The sequence below is a fragment of the Tenrec ecaudatus genome, chromosome 6 (assembly GCF_050624435.1).
Source record: "Tenrec ecaudatus isolate mTenEca1 chromosome 6, mTenEca1.hap1, whole genome shotgun sequence".
Classification (NCBI taxonomy): Eukaryota; Metazoa; Chordata; class Mammalia; order Afrosoricida; family Tenrecidae; genus Tenrec; species Tenrec ecaudatus.
Window position 1 is genome coordinate 110,129,981 of NC_134535.1, and position 18,067 is coordinate 110,148,047.

General features: G+C 38.6%; 1 protein-coding gene across 1 annotated transcript in view; it reads left to right on the top strand.

Annotated features, from left to right (window-relative positions):
• The window catches only part of GYS2 (glycogen synthase 2), a 47,607-nt gene that overhangs the window by 20,056 nt on the left and 9,484 nt on the right, over window positions 1–18,067 (top strand). Inside the window, exons 4-12 of the mRNA XM_075553057.1 lie at window positions 2,643–2,825; window positions 4,854–4,998; window positions 9,417–9,534; window positions 9,717–9,837; window positions 12,687–12,793; window positions 13,507–13,566; window positions 15,749–15,827; window positions 16,565–16,678; window positions 17,829–17,955. Coding sequence (XP_075409172.1) covers window positions 2,643–2,825; window positions 4,854–4,998; window positions 9,417–9,534; window positions 9,717–9,837; window positions 12,687–12,793; window positions 13,507–13,566; window positions 15,749–15,827; window positions 16,565–16,678; window positions 17,829–17,955 — 1,054 coding nt within the window. The remainder of the gene's footprint in view (window positions 1–2,642; window positions 2,826–4,853; window positions 4,999–9,416; window positions 9,535–9,716; window positions 9,838–12,686; window positions 12,794–13,506; window positions 13,567–15,748; window positions 15,828–16,564; window positions 16,679–17,828; window positions 17,956–18,067) is intronic.

Here is an 18,067-nt window from a genome sequence, read left to right on the forward strand (position 1 = left end):
AGGGAGGAGGAAACAAGGCTGGTGGTTTGGAATCCCTGACCTTGCCCTTCGCAGCCCAATGCTTAAGCACTACGCCTCGAGGAACCCTGGTGGCTCAGTGGTCGAGAGATCTTGTGCAGAATACTCGGTGGGTTTCTTGACTGCTGCTTCCATGAGCATTGATTGTGGATTCAAGCAAGATTAAATACTTGATGTTATCTGTCCGGTTATGAGGGTTTCCTTTACAGTGTATTGAACTTCATCCTAAGGCTGCAATCTTTGAGCTTCCTCAGCAAGTGTGTCAAGTCCACCCGTCATTTAGCAAGGAAAGCTGTGTCATCTACATATTGCTAACCTGTTAATACACCTTGAAAACCTTATGCTTCATTCTTCTTCAAATAGTCCAAATTTCAGCATTATCTGCTCAGCACGCAGACTGAATGCATATGGTGAAAGGGCACAGCCAAGACGCACACCTTCTTGATTTTAAATGACTCCGTATCCCTTTGTTTCATTCCAATGATGGTCTCTTGGTCCATGTACAGATTCCACATGAGCAGAATGACGTGTTCTGGAGTTCCCATTCTTCTCATTCTCGATGGTGTCCATAGTTTGTAGGATCCACACTAGGGTGACCTTTGCATAGTCAATCAAACACAAGTAGACATCTTTCGGGTATTCTTTGTGTTCAGCCAAGATTAATCTGTTGTTGGCAATAATATGTCTCTTGCCATGTGTTCTTCTGAATCTGGTTTGAATTATTGGCAGCATATTACTGATGTACTACTGTAATTGTTGTTGAGTTGCCTTCAGCAACCTTTATATTCATGTGATACTAATAATATTATTTGATAATTTTCACCTTTCTTTGGATTGCGTACAGATATGGATCTCTTCTAGTCAGTGGACTAGATGGCTGTCTTCTAGATTTCTTGACTTAAGCAAGTGAGAGCTTCTAGTACCTCAACTTTTGTTGAAACATTTCAATTGGTTTTTCCACCAGTTCTTGGAGCCTTGTTTAACAATACTGCCTTTGCTGCAGCTAGGACTTCTTCCGTTAGTACCACTGGCTCTTGATCATATGCCACCTCTTGGAAGTATTGAATATCGACCAGTTCTTTCTGGCACAGTAACTGTATTCCTTCCTTCTTCTATTGATGCTTCCTGCATTGTTTAAGAACCTTTGTTCTCTGTTAACTCACCCAACTTACCAGGCTGGAAATTATGCTTTCATGCTTCTTAAACTCCAGTGTTTCCCAATATCAAGGTTACTGAACTCCCCAGTGTTAAGGAAACTGACAACTCAAAAGGGATAAGAAGTGGAAATGTCAATTCTTTTGTGAGAGTGATCAGACAATGTTAAGGTGAAGAGATTGGTGTCTAGTCTGGATTGGTCTGGTGGAATGAGTCAATGTCTTCAGTTTTTTAGTAAATTACTAGCATGCTATTTATTACTTTGTTCATACTCCAGAGTTCTTAAAATAATAATAATAATATACTATTGTATTCTCTAATGCTTTGGGAAGCAAAGAACAGAAAACTCAACTGACATGGACCTAAGACATAAATACATTTATTATTCACTTAAGAAGAAACTTGGAACTACATAGAACATGCTGATTCGGTAGCTACGTGATCTCGTCAAGCATAGTATTGACAATGCAGCAAACATCCATTGAGTGTCTGCTGGGGCTTACTCCATGAACCCCATCTGTGGATACAAAAACAAATCTGACTCTTCGCTAGAAGAGAGAATCAATTAAAAAAATAGCTGGGTTTCATGAACACATCACCGAAATCTATAAAAGAGCCCCACCCCCTGGCTAAATCTGCATGTTTCATTTCTATCGTGTGCTTTGTAACTGTTGTTCGGCGGCAGTAGCAGAGCGGGTCATCCATTGCACCTGCAATAGTTCAGGCTCATTATGTTTGCTCCTCTGTTTCTATCCCTTCAATGTGCTATTCTTATCCCACTTCCTGCCAGTGTTTTCTGGTTCCACTCCTCCCTCTTTTCTAATCCTGTGTCCCGGGCAAATATCATATCTTATCATGGCTGGTTAGCCGGACATGGACGTGAGTTCAGTTTCAGACATGTAAAGTGACAAACTAAAGGCTTGGGGGTTCTGCCACTCTACCTAACCAATCATCTTGATCTCCTCTATAATTTTGAGTTCTGGTATATATTTTTCTTCCACGCTACCCAGAAGTTTCTAGTTCAATCCTTTTCAGAGCAGTTGGTAGTGGTAGGCAGACACCACCCTTTAGTTCTTCTGGTCTCGGGCTGTGGAGATGCGGGGGGCTGTGAGGTTCATGAGTCCACTGGAGTAAATGGTCTCAGGTCTCTTTTGATTTTCATCACTCTTCTTTCTTCCGCATGGGGAAAGACACATGTTGGCCCTGTAGATGGCTGCTCACTGGCTCTTAAGACCCTCTAAAGCTACTCCCCAGGTTTTCTATTTAGACTCCCTCGCCTGCTGTTAAGGATGGTGCAGGACTGAGCAGGAGTACGGAGGGTCCCTGTGAGTTAGAACTGATCCACCACGTGCAACCGCAACAACAGGTTATTGTCAAATGCACACACGTCATCGGTTTTTTTTATGCTGTGTATTATGAGCAAGGTCAACAATCCTAACAAGGTTTCGCTTTGTTTTTTCCTGATACAGGTGACAGATCATGCAGGTGGTAAACACATCATTGCCCATTTCCATGAATGGCAGGCTGGAACTGGACTGATCCTTTCCCGAGCCCGGAAACTTCCTATTGCCACAATATTTACCACCCACGCAACTCTGCTGGGGAGATATCTATGTGCAGCAAATATTGATTTCTACAACCAGCTGGATAAGGTAAATAGTCCCTCCTTCCCCAACCCCCTGCCTCCCCCAGACATTCTAGCTGATGCTTGAAGCTCAAGGATGAGAAGTATTGATCGTTGTCTTTCATCTCCCAGCCAGATGTCAGAAATGCCCTTTTCATTCATCAATATTCATGGCCAAGCTTCTCCTGGGATGACAGGTGGCTCGTCCTTTGTCTAACTTTATTGAGAGTGCAGTAAATTAGACTTTAGTGTTGAAAAGTATTATTTTTGTCCTTCTGTGAAGCACTCAATCCTTCCCTTTGGATCATGAGGGAAGAATGCAGGGGACGGAAATCAAATGTCATGAGCAAAAGTCTGGGCTCTTTCCTTCCGGCTTGGCAATGCTATGAAGACTGCAAAGCTACATTTATCTTTGAGACGTAGAGAAGACCCCTGGAGAACAGGGATCCCAGGCATGTAAACATATACATCTATGAGAAGTAGAGAAGACCCCTGGAGAACAGGGATCCCAGGCATGTAAACATATACATCTATGAGACGTAGAGAAGACTCCTGGAGAACAGGGATCCCAGGCATGTAAACATATACATCTATGAGATGTAGAGAAGACCCCTGGAGAACAGGGATCCCAGGCATGTAAACATATACATCTATGAGATGTAGAGAAGACCCCTGGAGAACAGGGATCCCAGGCATGTAAACATATACATCTATGAGACGTAGAGAAGACCCCTGGAGAACAGGGATCCCAGGCATGTAAACATATACATCTATGAGACGTAGAGAAGACCCCTGGAGAACAGGGATCCTAGGCATGTAAACATATACTGGGAACCTCCGTTGCTCTCCATCCTCCCATTGACTAACTGATTGGCAGCCACAGTAGAAATTTATGGGTCAGATTTCTTCTGTTATGGCAATCTGCAGGTGTAGAGAGAGATTTTGGGGGAAGGGGTGAAGGTAAAAGCTATTGAAAGGATGTAGATCCTTGGTGATGATTGTGTTTGTTCATCACAGAAGAGTATCCAAATCCATGACTCAATATCATTTAATTTAGTCTTCCTCTGCATTTCCCTCATTTGAGCTTAATTATTATATGCATGTCACTTATAATAATGTCAATAATACTGCAAAGCATTTTTGAGCATCACAGATTTGTGACCTTTGTAGATTTGATATCTGTATAGGATTCCTCTTTGCTCTCAGTAAAATTATGAAGACAGCAAGTTCATTTCAAAAATCGTTTAGAAATTCTCATTTGAGAATTTCTAGAATTCTATAAAACAGAACAAAGTGTGTGTAATGTATGAATAATAATCAGATACTCCAGTTAAAAGTTATACTACTACCCCAAAGATACTTAGAGTACAAGGAAGGTTCTGGAACAACATTAACATTTATAAAGTAATAAGCACAGATTACAGATTCCACTCTTGCACCTACTTTTAAGACTATTTTGTATGTAAGTAAAAAATTTAGGTACAGCTCATAAGTAATGTCAGGTTGTCAATTTTTTGTCTTTGTATATAATATAGAGTGTACCTTTCTAAAACTAACAACAAAAAATTATAATGAAAATATCCAAAGAGCAAGAACGCTCTGTGATTGTAGCGAAGTGAAGGAACCTTCATATTTCAATAGCTAAGCATTCAGCTGCTCAGCAAAACTCCATGGGAGAAGAATGTGGCATTTTTCCTCCATAACAATTACAGCCTTAGAAACCCTGTGCAGGGTGGGGTGGAGGCAATTCTGCACTGTCCTGTACAGTCACTACGAGCTGAAATCAACTCCTCAGATACGGGTGTAGAGAAGTGGAAATGTCATTTCCTTAGGAGATTAAAAAAACATTTTAAAGATAATCTTATTGGTGGTAAAAAACATTTTGGAAGCAGAAATAGTGTAAACAGATTTGTTATAATCCTAAGTAATAGATTTTTAAAATCATCTTTCTTCTTTGGTAATAAAATGTCACACAGCCTCCAGTAAAAACATCATCTGTTGTTTTGAGTGGTAGAAGGTTCGGTGTAAGCAAAAATATGTTTCTTTCTTTCAACAGTTTGACATAGACAAAGAGGCCGGGGAAAGGCAAATTTACCATCGATACTGCATGGAGCGAGCCTCTGTGCACTGTGCACACGTATTCACCACTGTTTCTGAAATAACAGCAATAGAAGCAGAACACATGCTGAAAAGAAAGCCTGGTAATTATTACTCCTGAGTTGGTCACTAAATTTTTAGGTCCAAAAGACATTAGGGTATAAGGATTTTGTTTTCTTGGCATTCACAATTGCGGCCCAAATCTTTACACACATTTTAAGAAGGGGATTTACATTTCAGTTCATCAACCTTATGTTCAACAGTTTAAACTACTTATCAAACGCTCCAGTAATTTACCCTTCCCCTACTCCTTGATTTCTCTTCTCCACGTTTGATTTCCAAATTTCAGCAGCTTTGCATTGAACCAATAGTAAACTAGATCTGGAACATAGTTCAGTGGTCAATCTATGCTTGAAGTGGCCTCCCTAGAAACTGAGATGTCGTAATGACTTGATGTGTATAAGCAAACGGAAATGACTCTTCCCTTTTAAGAAAATGGAAGCCAAAAAAAATATCAGAAATCGGTGCGCCACAACCCCAGTCCTACGTTTATGGCATTGTCTCGCTCGTCTTGTTGAGTAGACTCCTATTGTTTTCCGTCTCCCCAAGCTTTCCTTGCACTGTTTTTGAACACTACCCACTACCCAACCAGTTGTTTCAGTAGGACCAAACTCAAACTCACAGTCATCAAGTTGATGTCCTTCTAGGACAGGGTAGCGCTGTCCCTGTGACTTTCCTGGACTGTAACTCTTCCCTAGAGTAGAAAGCCCTACCTTTCTCCCTCAGGGTACCTGGTGGTTTGGAACTGGCTGACCTTGTGGCTAGCAGCCCAAAGCATAACTAGTAAGCCACCAGAATTCCTTATCAATAGGCAGGGGCATGTTTATAAAACAAGAGTTGGTTACAGTTGATGATTCATAGTTACTACTTCCACAACCCACGTACATTCAGGTTCCCCAACCCCAAGCATAGACCTGAATTTACTCTTTCAAAATTTACCATAAAAAAAAAATGCTCCTTCACATTCCTGGTCATTCAAAGCAATAGACACTTTGATCATTCCCTTGCCTTTGTGACACTACACATTCCAAATTTTCCCCAACATCATTCTTCTTTCAGGAACCGAACTCAATGTCAATGAACAGATTCAGACTCATAGTGATACCGTAGGACAGAGTCAAACTGCCCCTGTGGGTTTCTGACACTGTAACTCATTACAGTAGGAAAAAATCTCATCTTTCCCCTATGGAATGGCCATTGGTTTTGAACTGGTGTCCTTGTGGTTAGCATTCCAACTCATCACCCACTATACCACCAGGGCTCCCATGGTTCTCCATAAGTGCTTTAAATGCACGACTTCCCTCTGCTTTTGAAGTGGGCATTCTCCAAGCATATGTTCTGAATCTCGTTTCTAGGCACATTTTCTTTAATTCCTTCTTTCTTAGGAAGTTAACTTCAGAATCAAGGTAGGAGGCACAGGCTTTGTGTTAGAATGCCCGAATTCACTGTCAAAATGATTTTTGTGATATTTAACAAGCTATATAATATTATACATATTATTTAAACTCTTATTGCCTTGTGTTAGATAAGGCTAATAATCTGTCTCTTAGCCGGAATTATTATAATGATTAAAATAATAAAACATGGAAAGAGCTCAAACCAGTGTCTAGTCAATTGTAAGGGTTTAAAACCCGTCAATGAATATTATTTTGAATGGATCGTGGCCTTGCCTTTCCCCAGCTCTTGTCTGTCTAGTAGCACGTGAGCTAGTTTCCTTGGATGTTTTTGCTGTTGCTAGAACTTTAAACACTGCAATCTACTACTCTTCTAACTAGGGACAGACGCGTGTGGTAGGTCTAACTGCAATTGTGAAACCTCTGGACGCTTTGTGGTTTAAGAAGGGCAGTGAACTTTAGTAGATAAATAAACATTAAAATGTTCCTGAGCGCATTGGGGTGGGGACAGCATTATGATGACATGTTGCTATGAGTTTATCTTCTCCAATGAGAATTTTAACCACAGCTGCAGTGCTGCGGGCAAAGGTCTTGAACAAATGCTGGGTAAAATCTCCCCATGGCAACTGCCAATGAGACAAAGATTTTAAATCATGTTACTGTGAAGTGGCACAGGTCTGTTTTTTACTTGTTGAACTTTTATCGGACTCAGACTCACTTCTGATATTGTAAAAATGACATTTTGTATCAGATGCTGGTGAAAAAGCCATATTATAAATTTGCTGACTATAGACATTTCAATACAACATTTACCATGAAACTTGAAAATAATAAACTTCGAAGTGATCCCTCTATTAAAAACCTACCTCTTATGGCAGCAAAAAATAAAATCTTTGTAATTAGTATAGTTAATTACAAAAAATGAAAAAGGAAAATGAAACTATGGAAGAAAATTTTAAAACATATAGCCCTATTACAGTTAATATTTGATGTGTAGCCTTCTTTATTCCTTTCTGTGCACAATGCACACTTGCTAAATAAGATCACTCTTGTTGCTTGCCCTTTTATTGTATTTCTTTAAACAGCTTTATTAGGACATATTTCATGTATCATACATTTCAATAGTTTGGTCACACTAATGAGATTTGTGCAGTCATCTCCATAATCTTAGAACCTTTACTTCCTTCTTGTACCCTTCTCATCAGCCCTTCATAGCTCTATCCATCCTGGATTTCAGAAAAATATAGAAAACAAAATACAGAAAAATGAAACATTTTTAAAAGCCGCTGCACCCTGCATGATAGCTAGGTTAATCATATCTCTGATCTGTGGGCAGAGGGGATTCACTGGCACCTCAATTCATGTGTGGACTGTAAGAATGGGTCTTGGGCTCCCACTGAATATCGAAGCCTCTGAATATCGAAGATCAGTTATTCACAATTGAAGCTCTGATGCCATTCCCTCTTTCAGGTTAAGATTTTTATCATTCACCATCCTGCGATCACACAGGGTGATGTGCTGCTTATGTGTGGGCCCAGTTGACGCCTCACTCAGATGGCTGCTTGGTCACATATAAGCCTTTAAGATCTCAGCCATTATTCTTTCTAATAACAGAACACCATCTAGTTTCTTCACTAAACTTTGTGATAGCACCAATATCTTCAATGATATCTTCATGAATGTACCTTTTAAAAATTCTTACCAGCACATTGTTAACCCATATACTTAAATAGTATAATTTTAAGTGACCAAAAGGAAATGAATTGTATGAATGTATAAATATGCTGATGGATATATAAAATAAGTATTAAAAGTTAATGTCAATTAGTATCTTGATGAATAGCATGACAGCTAAACTTATACATATATTGTGTCATATCGTTTGGAAAAATCTTAGAAGTAAAACTCCTCTCTCAAAACTGTGCATGCTTTCGATCCTATTCAATATATATAATGATCAGTTTTCAAAATATTGTATAAGTACACTTTTGCACATTTGGCAAAAAACTGTAAGGTGAGTCATCAATTTCTTATTTAGCTATTTGAAGCCCTTCTTGAGCAAGTGTGTTAGTTTACTTAATTAGACCATTCATTTTAGGACATAGATTTTTTTTCTTTTTAAGTGTGTAGGATATATCTTCTAAATTTTCACATATCTCATTGTTTTCTATTACCTCTGGGCATTGTAGCGATGTGGCACAGCGGACAGCGTATGAACTCCAGAATTAAACCGCCCTGTTTCTAAATCCTCCTTGGCAACAATAATATTCGCAGGGTGTAAGAATGAAATTTCTCAGATGTCTTGGGATTACTCAGTCAACCACAGCTTTGGTTTTTATTTTACTTCTGTTTTTACTTCTATTAAATGGAATAGCCTGTGTATTCAACTGAGCAAGTACTCTAAGTTGTCATTATATTTCCTATCACAGACTAATATTCTGGAAAACCAAGGATGCCTCTCTTCTGTAATGATAAAAGCTTTGGGACAGAATGAGTCAGTTATGTATTTGCCATAAGACATACCTTTCCAATTTCCCCAAATCCCCTGTACATTTGGTTGCAATGAGATAACAAGCGGTAGTGTCGTGCATTGTCTAAGGCAACATACCTGCAGTGTGGGGTCTGCTTCCAGTCACCAGCCATGTGACCTTGCCAGGTCGCTGACTCAATTCTCACCTCAGAAAGTGTGGATAATAGGAGCACCTACTCCCAAGGTTGCTTCAAGACCTAAAATAGCTACATTGGGAAGCGCTTGGAATAGCACCTGGTGAATAATAAGCCACTGAATATAACAGGAGCAGTCAGGATCATTTCAATCAATTCACCGGCCACAGTTAATTTGATCAGAGATTCCTAATACCGTCTCAACCTGAAGACTGAGAAGTTTATATATATGAATGAGGACCTATATATATATATATTACATAATATATATATATATATAACTATATATATTTCTATGGGAATGAGGACCTAGAACTATTAATAGACATCTAACTTCATAGTGTTTTCTAGAATGGCCCCTTCTCAGAAGACATCGTGTTGATGATTTTGCTTTGCTTTTCTAGACGTGGTTACTCCAAATGGCTTGAATGTTAAGAAATTTTCAGCAGTCCACGAGTTTCAAAATCTACACGCCACGTACAAGGCCAGGATCCAAGATTTCGTTCGAGGTCATTTCTATGGGTATGATTTTCCCTATTTTTTTAAAGCACATGCTTTTAGTGGTGATCTTTAGTAAAGAGTAACCAGGGCTGACATGGTCAATGTTTGTCTTTCCCAGCCCCTTTAGTACTTTAGCTGAAATCCATGTGTACATTTTTCTGTTGCTGTTTTACTTCACTTGAAACTGTTTTGTTTTATTATAGTCATCTTGACTTTGATCTTGAAAAGACTTTGTTCCTTTTCATTGCGGGGAGGTATGAATTTTCGAACAAAGGAGCTGACATCTTCCTCGAATCTTTATCCAGGCTAAATTTCCTGCTCAGGGTAAGGAAACTCTGCCACATGGTAAAATGCTTTTGTAGAAGGAAGTGAAGAACATTGTGGCTACTTAAGTAGTTTTCAATATAATTCATGGTTGTAATATCTTAAGGCAATAACCCAATTCTAAAAATGACTTCTGGCTTTGAAATTACTAATTAAAGCTACCACATTGTGCAGATATACATGCATATTTAATCATGTTATCAAGGGTATATTTTAAGAGTCCTATAGGCTTACCAATTTAGATATCCTGTGTTGGGGTTTGGGGCTGCTGACCAAGGTCAGCGGCTGCAGTTCAGTCGCCACTGTCCAGGGAAAAGAAGAGGCTCCCGTAAAGAGGTGAGCCTTGAAAACCCACGCGGACAGTTGGACTCCTCCCAGGTGCCTATGAGTCGAAATCAACTAGATGACAGTAAGTCTCGCCATTTTCAAGAAACTATTCTAACATCCTTTGCAACCGCAATTTATTGACACTTCTAGCCAACTGTAATATAAAAAATAGAGAAATCAATCCAGTGAGAAAAAAGGTCACTTTTTAACTGATAAAGTCTACACTAGGAGATGTAGCTTGGACAAATGGACTTGCGAATGCTGACCCTCGCATTAGACTTGCCCATGCAATCACGGGCAGGTAGCTCTGGGCACTGCCATTATCCCCTGACCCAAAACGGGTGTCCATCGTGACATGTACCACAGGACTGGCAGTCCAAGTACCAGAGCCTCTGGCCTCCATAGGACGCCTGTTTCTTTCAAGCATAGCAACTACCCTTCTTGCCTGAAAAAAGAAAATCTGAGACAGATCAGGGAATATTCTAAAAAAAAAAAAATTCCACAAAAGCATTTCTTCTTCGAATAATGTTGAGTTTTGTTTTTACTCAGGAAGATCGAAGTTAAAACGAGTCCTCAACTAATTGAGTAATAAAATAAACACCAAATAACGTTACCATGGAGAAGGTACCAGAGCATAGCTACTGACTGATGTTATTGGCTTACAGAATAATCACATAGAAATATAAAATAATAACAGTGAAACACTCAAAGGAGACCAGTGTAGAATTTAAGTCTTACAGAAATACCAAAAATATGCTTAATTTCCGGATTTCTATGGGAGGCTTAAAATTTGTTTCTTGAACATAGATTTATTTTTAAACATTTTATTTGGGGCTCATACAACTCTTATCACAATCCATACATATACATACATCAATTGTATAAAGCACATCTGTACATTCTTTTCCCTAATCATTTTCTTTTTTTCTCCTCTTTTCTTTTTTTACATTTTATTAGGGGCTCATACAACTCTTATCACAATCCATACATATACATACATCAATTGTATAAAGCACATCCGCACATTCCCTGCCCCAATCATTCTCAAAGCATTTGCTCTCCACTTAAGCCCTTTGCATCAGGTCCTCTTTTTCCCCCCCTCCCTCCCGCTCCCCCCTCCCTCATGTGCCCTTGGTAATTTATACATTGTTATTTTGTCATATCTTGCCCTATCCGGAGTCTCCCTTCCCCCCCTTCTCTGCCGTCCATCTCCCAGGGAGGAGGTCACATGTGGATCCTTGTAATCAGTTCCTCCTTTCCAACCCACTCATAGATTTATTTTTAACTGAGAGCAGATATTATGTATGACAAGCACGGTTTTCAAAATTCGCTAAAATTAATAAAAATGAAATATGTAAATAAAAAGGAAGATGATGTAATAGGATTGCATAGTAGAAAATTATTTTTAAGTAGAATAATATTATCTGATAAATTTGTATCTCAATATTTTTAAATGTTTATTTTCAGTAAGCTTCATAGTTTTACATAACTTTGCATCATGCTTAGTGGCATTGTGACTAAATTTATATATACTATTAATAAATATTTGATTTATTTTTAGATGTGAAAGAAAAGCCTCTATCATTTTTTCAGACACCAAAAATAATTAAGATACCTGCAGAAATTAAAAGAAAGCATAACTTTCCATAGAGTATATGTATTCTTTTGTAACACAATAACTACTCCTGTTTCCTAGTCTAAGACTTCCATAGATTTCCTGAATGGAATGTCAGACTATAGAGATCAGAGACCACACAGCAGATGGCAAAGTATCTCACCTGAAAAATAGTCAACTGTTTCCAAAGTGGATGAGCCATTCATCTGCTTATGGATTTAAATGAATTTATGTTTTTATTCCTACAGCTGCTTAATAAGTTATTTCCTTATGAAAGTTACTAGGTCAGTGGTATTTTGAGGATGAGAAAAGAAAAAAATATAAATTTTAGAGTTAGAAAACACCAGTTTAAACTGTATTTTAAGCATTCAGCCCAGGTTCTACCAAACCAAGAAACATTTTCCAGTTGAGCTAGAAATATTAGGGATGGAAAACAAAGTGCAATGCCAAGTAAATAGAGTAATATACCTGAAAACAGTAAAAAAAAGAAAGAACAAATAGAATTAACCACAACTAAATTACTCATTACATGTCTAATGTGAAATTTTCAAGAACAAATCTTGCTCTTGTAACATTAATTTCCATTTATGTATTTTGTTTGTTTTATTATAATTGAAAAATGATTATCGTAACAGCAACTGGATTATAGATTTTAGATTACTAACCTCATGACAATGTTTTCTGTCTATTCAAATTTTCAAATGGAGCAATTGAAACTGCAAGCCAGATTTAAATGTAAAATTTTCAGAAAGGGAACACAGGTATAATTTTTTCTATAAATCACAAATCAGTATTCTTTTTCTCTAAAGATACTTAAAATCACTATTTTTCCAACGTTCAAGTTCATGTGGGTGCGGTTTATTTTATCTTTGATGGCTGACACCGCTGTTTTCTAATCCTTCCTCAGATGCATAAAAGTGACGTCACAGTGGTGGTGTTTTTCATCATGCCTGCCAAGACCAATAATTTCAATGTGGAAACCCTGAAAGGACAAGCAGTGCGCAAACAGCTGTGGTAAGCTCACGCCTCGTGAATGCCCTCCAGCCAAAACTATAAAGGGATACATGTTTCTAAGTGAATGATTTCTGGCATATCTTCATGAACTTTGTTTTTCAGGGTTATTTTAGCTAATTGCTGCAGTCTTCCTTCTGTTACTTTATTCTATTATGTAATATCGACAAAACTGTGTAACTATAAAAAATAATATAAACTGGGGGGGGGGCGGCGGGAAGAACCCTTTGGAATATGTCTCCATGGAGGAAGAAGAAAACTAAATGCCTCTGTAGAACCCTTTAAAGATAGATTGTGTATAGTCTTTTGAACCTTGTACTGGGGATATTTTCAAACCGATGCAAAAGAGGTTAGTACAATGATCTCTGAATAAGAGACCTCACCTAGATCCCATAAATATCAACCAATTACTCATTTTATCTACATTGCTGCCTACTTCTTCCTCCTCCCCTCCGCTCCTACCCCTGATTGTTTTAAGCAAAAGTGGGGTTGAATCTGCAGATCTCTGGGTGCAGGTGTTCTGCTGCCTGAGCTTTAGGGGTTCTCACCCACAGTCTGAGTTAAACAGAACAATTACGGAAGAGGCAATGCAAAAGAGAGCCGAGTCTGCTCAAAGAACACCCGGGCGAAACAGCAGCACGATCAGAACAGATGCAGATGAAAACTTATGGCACTATTTTCACTGATTAAATGATAAATCTTCCTGTTTCCACTAGGGACATTGCACATTCTGTGAAGGAAAAGTTTGGAAAGAAACTCTATGATTCATTATTAAGGCAAGTGCTTAGAATACTTAGCACACAACATGCAGGACTTTATTATTCAAACTTAACAGGTCAAGCTCTATGTTTATTTTGCTCTAAATATGAAAATGGAAAATATTTGAAGATGTGTTTAGTCGTGTTTCCATATTTCATCATTCGTTTGAGAAATACTTAATAGATTGTTCAAATGAGAAGGCTTTCATATAGAAAAAGATTCTAATTCGTTCAGAATCACATTAAGAGCTTATATCATAATCTGAAGCTGAAGGAGATTTCATGAGATTTTAAATATATAGATTTTTTGACTTAAAATATATGTTGTCTTAAAATATATATTAAATTCACATTAGCACTTCTTTACTTAATTATTAATAAAGCATATATTAATATTATATTTTACATGGTTTCAAAATTTGTGGAAAATTTGTATTATCATTTAATTCTTTATTTTCATGAACTTTGTAAAACCCTGTATATATTTGTTAAAGGATGAAGAAAAAATTGGACTGTCTTCTGATCCATGGTAGAAGGTGGTCACCATTTACTTTTCACCTATTTAGATATGTTATGGGCACTTTAGAGTATAATAATCAAAAGTAAATAGAATATGATAGTGTCCTCTTGATGTTCAGCATTTAATTTTTAATATTAAGGGTTTTTTATGTTGTACTATCAAATTTATCCACATAGTATAAAATTTTGCATTTCATTAGAAAACTATATTTGTTTTAATATTCACTGTGTGTGTATGTGTGAAAATCCAATTATCAACTTTATTCAGTAATCATTACTATGGTTTATTCACACCTGAACTACACAATTACAGAGGCATTTCCAAGTTGAGTTGAGTTGATGGTGGACAACCTCTAAAGGCAATTGACTGGTGGGTGAACTGTCATAGATCTCTCCATGAAACAAAGCTGACCCACTACTCTGTATTTACTTTTAGACTAATTTGTCTTAACATAAAAACTGAGCAGAAAGAACAGAAAATCCTTATGATCCTCTTGGCCCTCCTCCTAGTGCATTCTATTTAACATCTTCCTTTCTAGTATATTATAATAAAGAAATGTATAGTATAATACTATATTGTGTTATAATTAATAAAAACATGATATTAACTACATTATGCTTCACTGGCACAGTGGGCTGCACGTGAGGCTGCTTTGGAAAGGCCAGCATTCGAAACAGCCAGCTGCTTCTCAGGAAAAGACAAGACTTTCAGTCCTTGAAAGATTGACAGTTTCCGAAAGCCACAGGGGCAGTTCTCCTCTGTCCTGTAGCGTCACTCTGGGTCAGGATTGACTCAGTGGCAGTGGGTTTGTTTGAGCATCACAAAAAGTAAGAGAATGACCAAAGTGTACATTGCCTTCGATCAGGAATATGAAGGAGCATTAAAAAATAAATGTATTGACTCAGTTGCGTAGTCCTATGAGTTTTGACAAATGCGTGATGTCATGGGTCCATCACTACAATGTCACACAGAATATTTCACTATTCTAAAAATTCACCTATTAAAAGGGATCCAGGGTAGTGGAGTGGTTACATGCTCAGCTTCTAACCGAAAAGTCCGTGGTGCAAACCCCACAAAGGAGAAGGGTGGAGCAGATCACTTCTGTATTTACAGCCTCGGAAACCCTACGGAAGTGCTTTTCTACTCTGTCCTGTACTGCTACTCAGCACGGTAGGAATCAATGTTATTGTACAACAAATTGGCATTACGCACAAAATGGGGAAGGCTACAGCATTACAAAACCACCAATGACATCACAACAACACTGCTATTTTACGTCATTACATACGTCCTCAGCCAAACCACTGAGAACCGGGTCCCAGTCAAGTTGACACATAATCTCAGCCATCACGGTCAGCATGAATCTTGCCCGAACTGTGGTGTTCATTGCTGCCACGTATATTTAGTTGATGGGCAAAATAGTCAGAGTTTTTTCTATTTCTGTATGTCTGAAATGTCAGCTGGGGAAGAGATGTCATCTTTATCTCCTTTCCCTCTCTGGCATCCTGATATCGTCACTTGCTCTATAATTTCATCTTGCAACTTCTATGACTTTTCGTAGCTGCGATCCCAGTAATTTCGAATGAAAATATTTCCTTCTACATTTGCTTTTAACATGCTGCTAATCATTTTGTCATACGGGAACACTGCATTATATTATGAACATCTATTTTTCTGCAGAGGGGAAATGCCTGACATAAGCAATATTCTGGATCGCGATGATCTAACAATTATGAAAAGAGCCATCTTTTCAACTCAGGTAAGAAGAAAAAACAAGCTACTACTTCCCATAACTTTAATTCAGTGTTTTGATGTGAGAATTTGGGGATTTTTTTAATCCAAGAGCCAGAAAAGAGACTTCTACATATTCACTCAAATGACAAGTTTATATTTTCTCTTTCACGTGTGGTTCTGGGGCCTTTCTTACTGTGTCCTAAATCTTGTGGTTGCACAGTTTGGAATCAAATGAAGAATCAGATGCGTCTTGCAAAAACAGAAATCATACATTGCTCAGAAAGCGTCAAATGTTAGGTCGCAGTAGGACAGCATGGCTAACGTTTCGAAATCCATTGGTCTGACTGCAAGGAGGAAAGCTAAGCATGCGTCTTGCGCGTGTCCTAAAGCTCACAACGTAGCGGTCATCACAGCGAAGCAGGGTCACTGGGAGATGCCCATTAGGAGGGACAAGGAGGGTAACTCTTGTTGTGTCGAGATCTCAGAGCCTCTTTACACTTCAAGAAAGCCGCAGAAGCAGTCAGAGGCGAGGCCTTCCGTGCAGCGGCTGCAGAATAGAAACAGCTTCTAAGTATGCAAGGGAGCTCTTGCGCGCGTGATTTTCTTCTGCCCCACAAACTGCTTCTCATCATCATTAGTGCCATCTCAAAAGACTGAGAGAGCTTAAAGGTTGGAGGAAATGTTGCCAACGACCTCTGGGTGAAATGAGTCACTTATTAGTTCGCTCCACAAATTGACATTTCCTCCCCTGTGTTACTTCAGCGCCAGTCTTTGCCTCCGGTGACCACTCACAACATGACGGATGACTCCACAGATCCCATCCTCAGCACCATTCGGCGGATCGCCCTATTCAACAGCCGCACCGACAGGGTCAAGGTAGCCCGGGTGGTTTCCAAAGGACACTTCAAAATTATGTGAAATGTCTCTGGGGAGAATTTATTACAGACCACCCTTACTTGTTTAAGCATCTATCAGAAGCATTTTATATGATAATTCTAGAGAAAATTAATTCTACTTACTGTCTCGGGAAATTAGAATAGAATAAATACTTGGGAATTATTTTTTAAATTAAGAAATATTTATGGCTTTGAATCATAATTCTAGCATTTATTTTTATTGTACTACACTGCAGTAACCATAAAAATTACTAAATTTTAACAGATACAAGTAGATCTTATACATATTACTTGAATTAAAAACCAAATCAAACTTGTTATCATGGAGTCCATGCTGACTCATAGCGACTTCCTGTGGGGTTCTGAGGCTGCAACTGTTTACAGGAGCAGAAAGCCCAGTCTTTCTCCCACGGAGATGCTGGTGGTTTCAAACTGCCCACCATGCAGAACGCAGCCCACCGTGTAAGCACTATGCCACCAGGACCCCAGAGATTAATACAAATCATCTTTGTTTCTTCCCGAACTGCGAAATGTAAGGAATCATGTGAGAAGTTTTGTACTTCTGAGAAAGTGGCTAATGGGGGTTTTATGCAAGTTCTGTAAATGTAGTCATGCTTTTGACTCTTGATTGAGTTCTTACAACGACCAGGCAGAGTGGCAGTGGTTGAGGGGTTTTATACAATAAGACCGAATTCCTGCCCCTGTAGATCTTCGTCTTCTTGCCGAGAGCCCCCGTATTGTAGGCACTGTGCTCGGTTTCGGGAACCAGGGGGATATGTGAACAGAGCCCTGTTCAGCCCTACTCAATTCCATTGCACAGTCTTCCAGTCTAACTTGTCACCACTTTTATCGACCATTTCAGTGCTCTCACTTTCTGTTTTTACCTGTCACTTTAAGCAGGTAGCCTAACTGAGAATCCAATATAAGTGCCTCTCTTTGCTGCCCCTAACTTGTAGATTCTGACTGACTCTTACTTCTTTTCTTTCCAATTCTAAGGACTGTTCTGGGACCACATGTTTAAGAAACGTTCTTGTTGACCCTCGTTTATATATGTTTCTTCTTTAATACCAGGGCTTTCCCTTATTGTCTAATCAAGATGTTTTTGGCTTCTGTGAATGTTCTTTTGTTAGGTGATTCTGCACCCAGAGTTCTTATCCTCCACCAGCCCCTTATTACCCATGGATTATGAAGAGTTTGTCAGAGGCTGTCATCTTGGGGTGTTTCCATCATACTATGAACCCTGGGGCTATACTCCAGGTATGCAACATGCATATATTAAGATTTTTATTTTGAAACTTGCTTTTAAAATAATTGGGGGTCAGTCTATCTCAGGTTTCCATTTTATACTCTATAGGTCCTGATCGAAGAA